The sequence below is a fragment of the Anser anser genome, assembly GCF_964211835.1.
Source record: "Anser anser genome assembly, chromosome: 13".
Classification (NCBI taxonomy): Eukaryota; Metazoa; Chordata; class Aves; order Anseriformes; family Anatidae; genus Anser; species Anser anser.
This window is the reverse complement of record NC_139734.1, coordinates 9,732,058-9,748,785: the sequence shown is the minus strand read 5'-3', so window position 1 is coordinate 9,748,785 and position 16,728 is coordinate 9,732,058. Positions and strand designations below refer to the sequence as shown.

Genomic DNA, 16,728 nt, shown 5'->3' with positions numbered 1-16,728 from the left:
CCACTGATGTGACTCACAGGAGCATTCAATTGCTTGTTTTGCTTGTTTCATTTATAGATACAGTTAAATGCTTTTAACAAGGAGGGTCTCATCACTGTGGCTGACCACCAACATCAAGTACATTCTTCCAGTAAATATCAGTTTATAGAGAGTTTAATATGGTTGATATTGGCAGAGATCATCAAGCAAACATGGTCATCTTAAGCTAGTCTCATTTACAGCCATACTTGGGCCAAAGAGGAATGAAACAAATATATTTAAAAGCAGACTCAGAGCAAAACACAGTATAACAAATTCATCTATAAATAATACATTCGAAAGAAGTCACTCTCCTCTTAACCCAGTAAATCATGCTTTGTTTTACAAATTCACATCAAGATCAGGAGGCTTTATAGGGAACTAACAGGACAGGCTTTAGATACTTAGAACTGACTTCTCTAAATGCCTCTGTACTTATGGCACTTAATTCATTACTATACAGGACTACCCACTAGCACAAATGTGACAAGACAACCTAATAACCATTGAGACATTCCTGAAAGCTTATTCAGTTTTGTTTTATTCTAAATTACGATGCATTAGATCAAGGAAGTTTGTTGATAACACCTTACCAGCCCAGCCCCTTGATATCAAACCAGCTGAGAAGTCCTACTACTTGTAAACAGAGAGCTTTTGCAACGCTGTAATAACTCCAGCTCATATTTAACAGTGTTTGACAAATAACACTGCTCAGAACATAACAGCCACAGATTTTTCCATTCTTCAGAACTGGATTTTTCCTATATCAAAACTTTAAGTGCTTTTTCATAACCCTCCCCATGTAAAAGCACATTCTTCCCATATCAAATTTGTGCAGTTCACACAGTATTTCACCTGCGTACTTTAACTCTGATTTTAGAAGCTTTGCCACAGCAGTCCCATTCAGCAGGCACACAGAGAACTCACACAGAACAAACTTCCTTAAACCTTGAAAAGGCTTCATTACTTATCTTAGGAACTATCAAATTAAAACAGTAGTATACCAGGCTTTCACAGGAGCACAATGAGATACAATAATATAAAATTCTAGAAGAATAAACTGCTATAGCTCTATTTTGGCCTTTATTTCAGAAGAGGCATGCAAGAATCAAGAAGTGTTTTCTTCTAAACTATACAAGTTAGCATGGTTTAACAAGTTTAGGTTACCAGACTGATATCAATGACCCTCTCAGGAAACAGGAAACTGAGTGAAAAGAAAAGTGCATAGTTTCACCAGTTATCTGCAATTTAGAGTTATCATTTTCATACACTAGTGTGGTGGTTTACTCAGCTGGGCAGCTGAGTTTCACCATAACCGTTCTCACTCCCTTTCTTAAAAGGGAAAGGGGGAGAAAATATGGTGAAAAGGGCTCGAGGGTTGAAATAACAAGAGGGAGATCATTCAACAGTTATTGTCACAGGCAAAACAGACTCAGAGTAGGAAGATTAATAAAATGTATTACTTATTACTAACAAGCTAGAGCAGTGAGAAATTCTCAAACTAAGAACACCCCCCCCCCCAATCCACCCTCTTCTACGTAGTCCTCCTCCGAGCAGCACAGGGGAATGGAGGCTGCAGTCAGTCAATATCGCTTCATCTCTCATGCGGGACCCATGGGCTGCAGGGGGACAGCCTGCTCCACCAGGGGCCTCTCCACAGGCTGCAGGGGAACTTGTGCTGTGTGCCTGGAGCACCTCCTGCCCTCCTTCTGTGCTGACCGACCTTCATCTCTGCAGGGCTGGTTCTCAACCCTCACTCTCCCAGCTGCTGTTATGCAGTAGTTTTTCTTTCCCCTTTCTTAAATCTGCTCTCACAGAGGCGCAAACAAGATCATTTATTGGCTTGGCTCTGAGCAACAGCAGGTCCCTTTGGAGCCGGCTAAAAGTGGCCATTATCTAACAGCAATTTCTGGAATCTTCTCACAGAGGCCACCACTGCAGCCCCCCCACTACCAAAACCTTGCCATATAAACCCAATACAGTCAGCAGAGGAAGAAATCTTTAAAAAGCCCTAGAATCTTTTGGAGAAGCAATGTGTTCAGCCAAGCTGTACAGTGGAAGGTAGTGTGCCCCTACAACCCGTGTTCATACAAGTGTCCATTTACATAGTTCCTGTAATTTGAAACACTGACAGATTCAAGAATTCATGCTCTGCAACAGCTTGATTTGAGCTTGATCAGCTTTGTTAACACAGCAGAAGGGATATCCAGTAGAGGCACGTTTCATTATCTTGGATTAAGGGTCAGTTTGGAAGATGACTTACTTGCAAGTCAGGATACGCACTACTTCGTTTGGCTTGTACGGCTCAATGCACACAGCACAGCTATCTCCATCAGGACCAGTTTCCTAAAGCGGCAAAATGAATTTACAGCATTAATCAACTGTGAAAGCTTCTTCTGAACTAGTCAGATTTACTGTGGACAAAGGGGTCTAGCTAAAGTAATCTAAAATAGCTTCCATATATAATCTTATATAAACACATTTTAATGGATTACTCATAGTAAAGCTGATGTTTGAACAGAAGCATTCAAAGTTTAATCCCATGGTTTAGAAATACAGCTGCAAACCATCACTGGGTTATTTCAGGCACTACTGCAGAGGTTTGGAAATTACTACCACCAATTTTAACCACAAGAATAGCCAGTGAAGCTGGGAAGAGGTGCTAGTTCACCTTTAAGCATCCATGCCACAAAATTAGGAACTCTCAACTCAACAAGAATACAAGTAAGCAGCTAAAAAAAATTTATAAGAAAGTGCAGATTTGGAAGTCTTGCACCCCTGAAAAGGACTTGGTCTGAAAGAGGAACCACCTCTGCAACACACAGTTACAGGTTCCAAGAGGCTTCTGCACCCTTTTCCAGTGTGAAGGACCAAGCTTTACATTTGTGCAAAGTATGCGCCAGAAGGCTCAGGACATGGCAGACGAGTTATACCTTGTCTCCTTGCTTCAGGGTGCGCAGCTGTAACTGTCCAATGGCCTTCTTAGCTTCGGCCTTCAGTTGTCGCTGTAACAGAAAGCAGTCCTCATTAAACACGGTTATTTTTCTCGGAAGTGATGGTTACTAATACTTACTGGTGCTTGCTTGCATTAGACACCTTGGTTTTATAACCTAGATGTTATCGAAACAAGCTAAGTAAGCATGAACACGCTGTTTAGACAAAACATGAAACAAGCTTCAGGACATACTCATATGGTTATTGACTCTAGATGACACACCAAAGCATCTGCACATGCTTTGTTTTTACCTAACCTTCTCATAAAGCACAGGAATTTCAAAGGTTTCTTCTTTTAGAAGATGTAAGATAACATCTTTATCAGATTACACCTAGCCAAAATAAATAGAAACCTTCAAATTAACTTGGAACAGAAGACTGAACACCAAGTCCAACAATCAATAATTTTAACTACTCGCTTTATGACATCCTGGCAGAGACTCACACCACGATGAAAGGCGAGGCTCTTTGCCCATCAGCTCAGTTACCACCAGCGTACCCTGAACTACTCCTCTGCCACGACTTTCACAGAGCACAAACTGCTTAGGAGCCAGCAGCCTCCTAGCACCAACCACACCTGTCAGGTGGAAGAATGCAGTTTTATCTCAGTTTTGGCTCAAAGTAACACAAACCAAAAAAAAAAACAACCCTCAGCTATTTTTCCCCTACTTCCACCACCTTGTGAAATAAATCAAGTGACTAGCCCCAGGTGGTTTATGAGGCAGCTTTAATGAAAGCAGAGGAGGAAGCTGAATTGCATTCCCCTCCACACCATTTGCTTGGTGCTGTCAGGACACCCGAGCAGAGACGAGCAGAAGCCCAGCTTGCCTGGCAACTGTTGCTGTCCAGCTGTCACTGCAAAGCATTTAATTAGCACAGGAGCCAACATCTCTGTTTAAAGGTCACAAGTTGGTGCTGTTCCACCACCATCAAGAATTGACTGTTCTCTCCCTCCCAGTGCTCTTATTGCCTCAGGACACGGAGGTGTATCAGGCAGCTCTGGCACTGCTGCCCCAATCAAAACTCCTCTTCCAGATTCAGCCGCTCCATGCAGGAACACTGTGCTGTTAACTTTCCAGCATTAATTCCCCAAACAAATTTTACTTCTTTTACAAGAATCTTTTTTGGGATGAAGGTGCAGGGCTGCTAGCAGAAGCAGAGAGGGAACAAGTTGGTGATGAGCTACTGATGACACCTAAAACTCAGCAAAGCTTGGTAATTCAAGACTGCATGAAGTTTCCTCTGCTGAAGCAGTTAATGGCAAAAAAGTTAATTTATATGGTCTGCTGTGATCCTATCACATTGCTTTGGTGAAGCCAAACTTACTGGTATACTATGTTGTTTTGGGCTTCTAACATATGGCATCAATATGCATCCTTTTAGAAGCTTCACAGTTAATAGCTATAGCAATTATCAAGAAAGATATGCACACAATCCTAAGGGGAAGGATGCAAGCAGGTTTTCAGATGTATTTTACCTATTAGGAACAAGAACTGATAAAATTTTCTTCAAAGCTTATAAAGATCTTCTGTTGAAGATACCAGTGTAAGTTTCTGTAAGCCACTTTAGAATCATGTTCCCCTTGTCAATGTTTCAGACACAAGCTACAGGGAAGTAGCCACATACTTGTCTCAGAAAACCTTGTGGCCCCTAAAAGTTTCAGTAGCAAACGTAGCTCCATTAACAGACCAGGAATGCAGCAATATTAGTACCTGCATTACAGCTACTTGTTATAAATCAAGAACTAAACTATCTAGGAGCGTACTCCCTCCTACAGTACCTAATCTACACATCTAATGTCAGGCCAAACATATTGACAGGACCCAACTGGCTGCAGAAACTCTGTTGGCAAACAGCAAAGTTTAAGTGTACTCAAATGGCTGTATGATTAATAATTTACTGAAACGATATTTTAGGTTTTGCCTGGGCACAAGTTTAATTGCTCTTCTTGAAATGCACCGATGGCAAAGTCACCTTTAACATTGATTTTGGTAAGTACAGCAGAACACACTTCCAGGGGGATGGCAAAAGGCTGCAAGAGGAAGCTTTTATTGAGTAGCCTACCAGGAGATCCAGAATACTCAAGCCTGGAATGTCAAAGCATTTTGTGAAGCCAGGTTTTTGGAGCAAACATTCAGTGTTAATGACTTTAAAAGCCTCAAGCCAGCAGCTCTGGAAAAACAAAAAGCTGACTAGGCCGAGGCAAGAAAAAAAGGAATCAAGATACTAGAAGACAGGTCAGGTCCTGGCTGCTATCCAGGCTGCAGCATGTTGAAGTAGATAGGTCCCTAAATGGGAAAGGTGGGTTTGCTGCCCCTAGTCTTACCTAGTCCCTCATTACCAATTTAATCTCCAAACCATCCTGCACAAGGGTGCCTTCCAGGCCCCCTACGAGTACAGTCACAGCAATGCAGACCAGCAAGCTCTAAGGAGGCGAGGAACTCCTGCCACGGAAGTAGCTCTGAATTGCAGCAAGGTGAGCAACTCACCTCCTTCAAAGCCATTAATTAGGTCAGTGCTCAGCTGCAACACCTAATTCTTATGAAATCACTGGAAGTGAAGACTTGAGCACAAATCAGAAACCAGGCCACAGATTAACATCCCTGGCCATTCTGCATTAAGAAAGGCTAATATATTGAAGACCTGAATTTGTCATTTCACTGAATAGAAAGGTAGCAAGGCACTTATCTTACTTCCCTTCCCCTGTTTTTCCACCTTTTCACCCAGAGACCTCACTAACAGACTGGAGAGGTGGACACTTGAATTTCAAGCCCAGAAAAAAATACACATTCAGATACATAGCTGGTTGTAAACAGCTTATCTAGTTGGTTCATGAGGAAAATGTGACTCCATTTCAATTCACCATTAGGATAGATGTGTTATTAAACTCACGTTTTCACTTGGACCTCAAGATAACGTGACTGGCTCTTCTCAATAGTCACTCAACATTAAATAAGGTTTGCACAGTTTCACATTCCTGACTTGTATACAATTCCTGCTCAAGCTGAGTGAGAGCACTGCTGCCTTCTAGAAAATTCTGCAGCAAAGAATGCATTCAGACCTTATGTGGGTTATATGGTGATCAAACCAAGAAGAAAAAGAGTTCCTTCACTAGAAAATGCAGGTAGTTGTACCGAAAAGTACAGAAACTGTTGGTAAATGGTGAAGATTAAATGTACTCAACAGCCTGACTACCTATAAAACAAGAGATCGCTTCTGACTTCTGAAAGCACTGGAGTCTGAAGACTTTTCCCAAGTTAAAGAAAATGAAAAGCATACTGCTAATATGGTAAATACCTTGAGACCATCCAGTTCAAACAGGGGTTACCCCTGTTTCTGCTCTGACCCCTAGCAAGCAAGTGGGATTCAAGAATCCAAAAGATAATAAAAACAGGCCATAGAGCATTATAATCATTTATCATAATAAGTTTATCACAGCATTCTGTAAAGCAATCAGGAAGTATTTCTTTTGGTTCGAACAGTATATGGACATTTAAAAAAAGACTAATGCTCGGTTGTACTGTCAGACTTCACGGAATAGCAATATAATCCCACAGGGCAGGTCAAGAAGTGCACAGATGCTATAAAAATATTATAACACTGGTCAAGGCATACATTAAGATACTTGAGAAATTGTATTAATTACTATGAAAACACAACTGTTTCTTAAATATACGTCCCAGAATAATGTAAAACCCTTAGACAACTGTGTGATGGAGGAGAAAATACCCCACCAAATAACAGACTAAAGTCCAGACAGTCAGAGTCTCTAAAGGGCTAAATGATGACAGGCAAGTTCCACATGTAGCTTGCACACTGATAAGCTGATTGACTAATATTCAGTGTTTCAAAGTCTCTGTTTTGAGACTTCGGAAATGCTCTGAAAATCCAGTCAGCTAGTTAACAGAGAACACTGTGGAGCCACCTTTTTACTAGTTCACCTTCACTAACAAGAACTTTTTTTGTTATTCTTTGCTTATCTTATCCCCGTGAGGTCAATTTTTAGACGCCTTGGTACAAAAAACAATTGAAAAAACAATTCTGGATTGTCTTGGGTTTCACTTCTACAAAGCAGTAGATTTTTTTCTCGATGGCAGAGAAGCTTTCTTCGATTCTTATACTTTATAAAGCACTTTAAGGCTCCTTAATTTCAGTTGGGCTGAAATCATGTGGAACTGGCATGTCATTTGTCAATGTTATTTTTCAATCTAAAGTAAACTTTGTGCACACGGAGCCCAAGATAGAAACAGTTTGTGAAGTTGCAAGCCAAGCCAACTGGATTTTCCCAGTACCATCTACCAGAGGCATTAATAACATCTGTAGCTCTTTGAAAGCCTGAAAGATCAGAACAGAGCAGAACTTCTGCAACTACTCTGTTAAATACCTTTGCAGGAGGAAAAATTTTTTGTATGATTTGATTACAAGCATCTTTTGCAGATCAGCTTCTAGGGCACCCAATCCTGTTTAGCGCTGGAACTGAGTTCTCACTATGGGGTAGTTCAGACAGAATGGAAGAGGAAATTCAGCAGCAGGAGACAGTATGCTTCCCTGTCCACAGACGTTAGCAAGTGGACAGCATCAAGATACAGGGCTCCATGCCATCCCTTGTGAAAGGTACTACAGACACAACCCAGCACAACTTCCAGGAGTGGCAGTGCTACATCTCAGTCAGATGAGGCCTTCCAATACCGCTCTTCCAGCTATTCCCTTATTGTATTCTCATGTCACTTCCAGCTGTTGCATAACACCAGAACACAAAAAGTCTAAAATGAAGCACTAACGGGAAGCCTAGTCCCCAAGATAATGCAGACAGCTTAGACAAGGCAAAAATAGAGGTTTCAGTCCACTGCTAGATGTCTAGTCTGTAAGCATATTGCCAGCTGACTGTTCCTCATCCACAAGATTACACTTAAACAACAGGATTCCAGAACATCAACTCGACTGAGTTAGGAGCTGTTGTTATGAGCAAGAACCCGGCGTTCAGCTCTGGCCAAGTTCCCCGTGAACATTGCTGTCATTCACCCCAGTCCCTCCCTGCCAAGAACAATGGTTCTGCATGTTAGCATTTTAGAGAAGTCAGTCCCAAAGTGTTATCGATGCCCAAAACTGGCCTAAATTTCAACACCTGTGTCCAACTTCTAGCTTCAGATTAGTTCAGAAGGATCTTGCTCAAGGGGCCTGATCTCTCCACAACAGCACAGAAACTCGTCAGGGCACATATTCTTTAATGGCAGAACGTCTCTAAGTATCTAACCCAGTCCTGACGTAATTCCCAAACCAAGCTAGAGTAAGATGCTTATGCTACTTTATGCTACTACTACCTGTAGGAGAGGACTCTAATAACTCTTCTTTCAGAGTTCAGGTACCTCCTGCAAAAAGCTTGCAAAGAAGCACGCAAATACCCAGTCGTCTTTGCAACACAGCTGCAAGGGAAGTTCTTGTATCTGAACCATTCAGATCCTGTTCCTCCTGCTGCCCATCACCTTTGACAGACATCATGCTAGTACTTAATTCTCACCTTTAAGGCTTTTGCTTAAGCCCTGAAGTAGCAGGTGTAAGGTGGGTCTGATCAGACTGAAGACAAAGCTGTGTGCATTAGTTGTATCAGCTGATCAGATAATTGCACAGAGGAGAGTTACTTGGAAACTTAACTCATTAACAATTGCCTGCCTGGGGGTTAAAAAGAACACAACAGTGCCTTTTTTCACCTCCTAATTGAGGCTGTCACTGCAGCTCTGAGAAAACTTTCAGTTAGAAAGAAGCTTTCAACAAGAGGCAGTTTCCTAACTTGTGGTCTACAAAACACAACAGGAGTCATGCACCATTTTGCAGACACATTTGTAGTCGTGTCTCACATTGCAGCTAGCACATAGGCAGCGCTACGTGGGAAGTGTGAGGGTCAGCTAAAAGCAGGTTAGCTCTCTCACCTCCTCCAATACACCAGCATTATTGCTGCACTGCAGTGCCGGGAGTAAAATTGTAGGAAAAAGTTGGCAAAGCATCATCAGCTGCACTCTCTAGATACAATTAGATAGGTAACATTTTGCCATTTCTTTGAGTAGAAAGATTTTGGCTGTTTAAACGTATCTCCCTTAGCAGTTTAAAGACTACACGCTCTCCTTCCTGTGGAAGGAAGGAATTTAGTGATTTTGGTGCTCAAGCACTATTTCAGCCTTAAGATCCACAGCATAGTGGCTCGGGTGGATAATAGGCGATGGCACACACAGAGACAACACACTCACCTGTTTCCTGGACTGGGCCCTCGTGATCCTGAATCTCCGAGCAGAATAAAAAATAAAGTAACCCACGGTTGCTGCTGTGACAATGAAAAATGACACTGAGACAAAGAAGATGGAGTAGTGATTCATCCAAGGACCGTGCTTTTTCCCCACTTCAATAACCATTGTCACTTTCATGCCACTCTCGATCCTGCGTAAGATCTCCATGCCTTTCAGGTTGCCAATCATAATTGCAACAATGCTTCCTGCACCTGCAAAAGAGAAGGGGAATCCATGCTCAGTTCCCAGGTGCTGCATTACAGTCATCATCTCAGAGGCTCTGGTTCAAGTGCCAAAGAACACACTGGAGAGTTTCTAACTGGCATTAACAGATTTAATACGACTGGAGGAATAAGCATCATCTCTTTGTACTTGTTCAGCTCAACAGTATAGCAAACCATATTTAGAATTCATTCCTCCCCATAAAGCTCCTCACTCCCATATGGGACACTCATCACCATCATTTTCAACAACACTTCGGCAATTTATATTTTAACATGCCTTCGACCTACATGGAATTAAAAAGAAATCCTACAAACACAGCAAGGTCACGAGGGATTGAGCTCCTGGAGAACGCCCAGATGCCAGGCACAGAGCTGGTGGCTTAGGGATGCTTCCTGTAACATATCTGCCTCCCTCCTTGCTCTGCTGCTAATTCTTAACTAAATTTAACAGCACTGTTGAGTACTTATCCAGACACCAAACTATCATAGCCTAGATCAGCCTTTGCTCCTGCATTTTCAGAAGCAACTGAAAAACATTTGAGTGAAATTTGGTGGCGACTATAAATGCTGCAGGTTTCTAAGGCAAGTTCAGAGGGATGCCAATACTGAGGTGTGCTTGGCTTTTAAACTGCGAGTGGCAGACTAAGCCCCATCCAGATTTTAACATCAGGGTTCGTTTCCTTGATTATGCATCATGGCAAAACATCAGAGGAAGGAAGAGTTTTACGGTTGGAAGAAATTTCAAGCAACTCTGGTCACCAAATATTGACTTGGATAAGGCTGTTTTCATTTCAAGTGGCAAGTGCTGAGGTCCCCTCATACCCTTTGTAGGAACTTCAGGCAGTCCCAATACATTAAAGAAGCTCTTAGGAGAAAAAGGGAGAAAGGAAGATGAGTAAGCAGTCCCTGGTCTCTCTAAACCAAATACAAGATTCAAAGACTAGCCGGTAAGGAGTCCCACGGAATTAAATCATCAGCTGCACAACATTCATAATATATTACACAGCGAAGGAATAAAGGCTGTTACAGAAGTGCTATTTTTAGCTAACCTCCCAGCCAAACCAGTTTTATTGGTGAGACCAATTTTTTTTCCTCCATTAAGAGAAACCTCATCTAACTTTCAGCTATCAAAACTAGAATTGGTGTTGAACCACAAAGGCTCTCATTTTAAAAAGCACTTATTAATTTTCCAGCTTGCTCATGTAATGCCTTTGATCCGAGATGTCTAAGCATGATGTCTAGCAATTCCTCCCAGTGAGAACTCATCTTTTATTCAGAAAGCTCCCTGTAATGAGAAGTACATCTCAGAGCAGGGAAGGGATGGGGAAATAAGTCAGACTGCACCTACCATCCTTTATGATGAGCTAGGATTTATAAGCCAGTTATAAAACGAGCTGGAAGGAGGTGGTAGGAACAAGAAAAGAATTAAGCATGGGTCAGGTCAGGAGCTGAGACTTACTACTTTTGTAAGCGTGGAGGAAAAGCGTGGGAGAACAGGTTGTGACAACAAGAAAATAAAAAGCTTGCCAAAAGGCTTGTTCTGCCTTATTCCCCTCCACTTCTACGTGCCTCACCAGTCAAATATAGCTTGTGGTTAAGTGCAATACAACACACAGTAAAGGGATTTGTGTTAATGCAATGTCACCACCAACCCGCAAAACCATTTCAAGTACCGAGTCGGCAGTTGTAATGAAGTTTTACACCCTTAAAAAACTTAATTCCACCGAAGTTGCAGGCTAATCAGTTCACCAGGATGTTATTAGAAGACAACATTAAGTTCTTTCCTAGTACCTTCCACACACCCACAGAGATTTCTCACAATTTTAGCTGCTTTGGATCAAAACACATGCGCTCATCTAGTCAAGTTCGAATCATTGACTGCAGCTATTGAAGAAAGGAAGTTTAGGTGGGTGTTTTCTGCTCCGCCTCATTCATTCAAGCACCCTCGCTGGGAGCCACAAGCTGCTGGCCTCTTTTCCTCCTGTCACTGCAACCCTTAATGCATATTCACACCCATGAGGAGGTGGAGGAGGGAAGACATTGTTTCATGAAGGAGCGGACTGGTGGTGTGTTGGGGTCGTTTTAGGCATGGCCAGCTGTGGCAACAATTAGAGATTTATTTTTATTTTTTATTTTTTACCAACAATGAAGAAAGCACAACTTTTAAGAGCTTTGACAGTGCAGGAACTAAGGCAAAATTGAGAGGATGGTCATGTCCATCAGCATCTGCACTGCTGCCCCTTAGAACAAAACCCTGCTGACATGTATCAGCATCCATCTTTGATATTTTGTACTACGAGCTCAAGCTTTTAGGTCCAGCAATTCATTTCTAAAGGCGCTTACAGGTGAGCTAACCTGACAGCACATAGTTAACCAAATGCCTTGTGCCAACAGTCAGTGCTGTTCCAGGATTCCTTTCCCTTTATTTCAGAGCCTGGTTGACCTGGGCCACTAGTGGCACAGGCATTTGGTCACTTTAGAAGCTCCTTTTGGACAAAACAAGGCTCTGGCACCAATACAGAGTGCCTGTCAGGGGAGCACCTGAGGCTCCTTTTGGCAGGTGGAGGCCTTATATGACACTGTGCTGGCCTGAAGCTAAGCTAGAAGCCCAGAAGTTGTGTTTAGGCACGCTGCTGTGCTGCTAGAATAAAAACAGCTAGGACAAACCCCACTCAGTGCTTCCTGAGCTGCTGGAAGGATGCCATCGTGGCAAGTACTGAAACATGCCTGTGGCCAGGAAGCCACCAACTTGAACAGAGGCTTCTGACAGTGCTTGGGCATCTCAGCAGAAGTGAGCTATTTGAGGGGACACCTGCAGAGGTGTCTCACACACAGCTGCTGCCATGAACTGGCACCTTTTCTCTAGACTCCAAAGTAAGAGGAATCACCTATGCATGGCAAAAAACTCTCAGAGACCCAAAACCCTAGCCTAGAAGTCAGCTTTTGTCATTCAAGCAAGGCTTCCTATAAGAGTTTAAGGGAAGTTAGAAGGTACGATTAAGCTGCTGCCTGTATAGTTAATAATAGGGTCACATTGCTAAACAGAAGCAAAATCTGTTGAGTTAAACATTTCCCAGCTCTCTCCTTTTCCATCTCCTATGAAAAGGAAAGCGGGAAAGTAACTCAAGTCTTCAGACAAATATCATCTGCCTCTGTAGGTCTGGACTTTTGCAAAAGTTTCCCCCCAAATGATGGCAGCCCACTGGTCAAAATCTGAAAGATGCTGTTCTGCAGACGCTGGTTGGCACAAGAACAAAAATGGTTTGTTGGGGTGCGAGGAGAAGAGCTGGAACAAGCACATTTGGCACACAGGAAGAGTACGTGACTAGAGATCAAAGTTTTACTCTTCCTGTATCAGGTTTACTTAGATGTAGAGTGGAGTTTCATCTATTTATACCAATATAAATAGATATATTAAACCCTGCCCTGCAAAGGCCCTCCTTGTTCTGCCATTACACTTTGGCTTCATGCTACCCTGTAAGCATGAAGTTACAGGTTTGGCAATTCAGAAGAGAAATGCAGCATGCAAGACGTGCTCATAACTGGCACTACTGACTTCTGCACAGTAAACACCTGCTTTTTCCACAACAAGGGGATTACTGTCACCCTGTGCTGCTCCTGTGTGAGCTACAGATAAATCAGGTCTGAACCACTGCCCTGCATGGTGGGACTCCATGGCTTGTGTCAAGGCAATGCTTGCATGGCAGATCCACGCTGTGCACACAGCTAACGTTAACTCTCACCTCACAGAAGCAGCTCCAAGGAGCTGTCACAACGTGCTCAGGTTCAAAACTACAAGCCGATTCCCACAAAGGAGAGGATTTTCAGACTTCTAACATTGTTTTCCTTCCACACCCATGCAAGTGAAGGAATGAGAAACTCTAGCAGCTTGGAGAAACTACCTCCTTCCCAGGCACATATGAGTACAGCCGCAACTTTTGGAAACACCTTAAGCAGGTTTACCTGGGTGTTAGTGATTTTTTTTTTCCTTTAAATTAAAAGGGAACTGTTTTTCATGGATATTGATCATTTACAGACAGTATTGAGCATTCCTCTCTCACTTCCCTGCTGGGACCCATTACAGTTGTTCTTCCCTTCAGGCACTTACTGCAGCCTCCAGTGGGTCTGGGGAATTCACAGGGTGAGACGGGGTTCAAAGGAATTTCATAAGGAATGCACCAGGTTTTCCAGTAATTACAGGCTCTATGACTGAAAGCTTTCTGTCCAGCCCACCAAGCTCACTACTATTAGAGCATTTTTATTACACCAAAAGAAAATAAAACATTAGAAAGGAGCTCTACCAGCAGTCCAGGTGGAATGAATACAACAGCCCTCCAAGAGCACAGCTGCTAGCTATATGTGTAAACACAACAGGAAGATTTCCTTACCTGGAATGGAAGTGTAATGCTACCTCAACCATAATTAAAATTTAGCTCTACATTTCCAGTGAGCAGCTGCTGGCACTCACTGCATGAGAGCATCAGACCAAGCACCAAAATTTTGGGTTCCACCAAAAGTTGTCCCACTGCTGCTGTCACAACTACCATCCCTTCCAAGACAGCTTTGGTAAGCAAACCTTTCCCTTAGGAGAAGGGGATGTTGTTACAGCGATGTGTTCTCCAGGGTAAAATCCTGCCTCCTGGACGCTCCTGTGCAGGCTCCTACAAGTTTAAACCACTCCATACATGGCAGCCAAAGAGGAGGAAATGCCTTTTCTGCATGCCATTCCTCCTCAAAGACCTACAGCAAGGTTGAAGTCAAACTTCGCTGTTGCCCTTTCAGATCTTTGCTTTTTCTTCCAGATGATAGGGGAAGAAAACTTTGCTGCTTTTGTGTTACTCAATTTAGCTTTTGCATTGTGCAGTTAATAAAAGTGAAACACAACATGGGAATGGGAAGAAAGAGCCTCCAGTAATTTAAATCTTTGCTGTGTTACCAAAACCCTTCTAGTTAAGGCCATATTTAAGCTCCCCAGCTAATTAACCGCCTGAAAACAAATTCACTTTTAAAGAAAACTTAAAGCACTGGACTTTAAGGAACCTTTGTTTCATTCCCACATTTTTCTCATTCACCGCCTGAGTTCCATAACCAAGAAAACAGAACTGGCAACACCTGCTTTATGACTGTACGCTCCTTTTCGGTACGGCACGTTTTAACATCTAACATGCCAGTCACTAACAAAACATCACATGGCTCTGAATCTTCGGTAAGAGCTTCAGTTATGAAAGCTGCCATCATTACACATCTACTCTACAGCTGAATTTAACACACAGGTGCTGTTACTCTCCAGTACCTAATGCCACAGAGAACACAATTCAGTCTAATGTTTTCACTGCACAATACTCCAGTGTAACATTGACAAAAGCAGACTTTTATGAGACCCTGACAAAGCTTTTTGAAGTGAATAATTAGCTTCCAGTTTAGGACAGGTTTGCATATCAGAGCTAACTCAGGAAGTCCAACTGCCCTAGCTCTCCTAGTCTCACTTAAAATTGGTTTCTCAGCTTGTTCAGTTAAAACTAGGCATTGGAACTGGTCTGCATTGTTTAAACTTACTCTAAATTCAGTTCAGGTCAACTTATGAAAGCCCCTTTCATTTGAGTTTGAAAGCATATTAATAATCTGGGGCAAATTCAATAGGTCTTCAAGTATAGCTTTTCCTGGACAGCAAAGGCCTAACCCCTGTCACGCCTCTGGCGGCACTCACTACGAACAGGCCACAGGACAGCCTGAAGGGACCCCCTCCCCTCTGAGAGCAAACCTAGATACAACATAGATTGGCAAAAGCATTTGAAGAAGGCAATAGTTTTGTAGACATTTTTGAAGAAATAATTAGGAAAGTTACTTCAGAAAAACAAAAAAAAAAAGCTAGGATACCACACACACGAGCTACAAAATTTCAGATTCAGGCCTATTTTTCCCCCTTGACAAATGTCTGAGGTTTTGCATCATGCTTGAGGGCAGTGAAATTAAATGTCAATGCTTTCAACAGCATTACTTCACTCTGTCCAGAGAGCACCTTGTGCAACCAACAAACCCCCGCAGCACCGCTTCAGCTTCCTCACCCCCAGAAGCAGCCCCATGCACCCCACAGCCGGCCCCACACGAGCCTGTGCTTGTGGTCTGGGTGATATCAACAGTATTTAACCCAGGATTCAACCAATGCTATATTTTCCTCAACATTTGACTGTTCTTTAATATTGAAGGGAAACCATTTCATGGAAGTGACTGAAGGAGAAGGAAAGCAAGCAGTGCAGTACAGCTATCTGAAAGTTAAACATTATCCTCCCCTGTGTAGAAAGCTTTCTGACAGGCTAACTGCAAGTTGTTTAATATTGCAACGGCAGAGCGAGTCTAGATGAATTAAGAATTTTTTTAAAAATAAGAATAAAAACGGAGTACCATGTTTTTGTCTAACAAAGAAATTAAGCAGCAATTCAGTATACAAATGAACTGTTTTCTCTCTGTGTTAGGAGGACTGAGAAATGAAGATGCAATTATTAACGGATTAAAGGCTGCAGGCATTCTGCTACAGCTGAGTAAGTTCTGCCAGAGAACTCCTCGAGGATGAAAGATTTCATTTTTAAAGAGCGTGCACGATCTTGCAGAAGTCTTCAGAGAATGCAGTCACACAAGAACTGTTCGAAGCACCATGGCAATAACCCATCACTCCCTTCCCCAGCACTATAAAAACCCTAGCTGAACACCACATAAGCCACATGCTCAGAAAAAGCAGAATGGAAGAAATTTACTTTTCATTTCAGTTGCTTCACATACAAAAAAGTAAAAAAGCAGACTTCTGAGTTTAATTTCTCAAGAATAGGAAAGGCTCTGCTTCACCAAAGCAGAATGGCTATCTGGAGACTAAGGAGGTGAAATACAAATCCTGGTTTTGGTAAGGTGGTGGCTAGATCTTTGCTTTTATCTACATGATACGGTGCCTGAAACACACAAGATCAGAACTGACTGTGCCTTCAGCCGCAGGAGCTAGCACTCCCCAGGCTTTCTTTAGCCACCCAGATATCCCTCTCAACCACAACATGATCAAAAAGGCATTAGGCAATGAAGCCATCTCCCGCACTTTAACATGAAAGGCAGTGTCAGTTGACTCTCCACGCTGTTTCCTACCACCTCAGCACACCTGCCTGTTCAGGCAGGTGAGAACAGTGTTTATTACTCTGCCTTTCAGGTTTTAAAAGTGTAACATTTTGCAT

At 42.5% G+C, this 16,728-nt stretch overlaps 1 protein-coding gene across 2 annotated transcripts in view; it reads right to left on the bottom strand.

Annotated features, from left to right (window-relative positions):
- Positions 1-16,728, bottom strand: part of RNF128 (ring finger protein 128) — a 40,930-nt gene that overhangs the window by 4,501 nt on the left and 19,701 nt on the right. For both annotated transcript variants that reach the window (XM_083796647.1, XM_083796646.1), the window contains exons 2-4: positions 9,255-9,502; positions 2,952-3,023; positions 2,282-2,364 (exon numbers count right to left, since the gene is read on the bottom strand). In XM_083796647.1, coding sequence (XP_083652773.1) covers positions 2,282-2,364; positions 2,952-3,023; positions 9,255-9,502 — 403 coding nt within the window. The remainder of the gene's footprint in view (positions 1-2,281; positions 2,365-2,951; positions 3,024-9,254; positions 9,503-16,728) is intronic.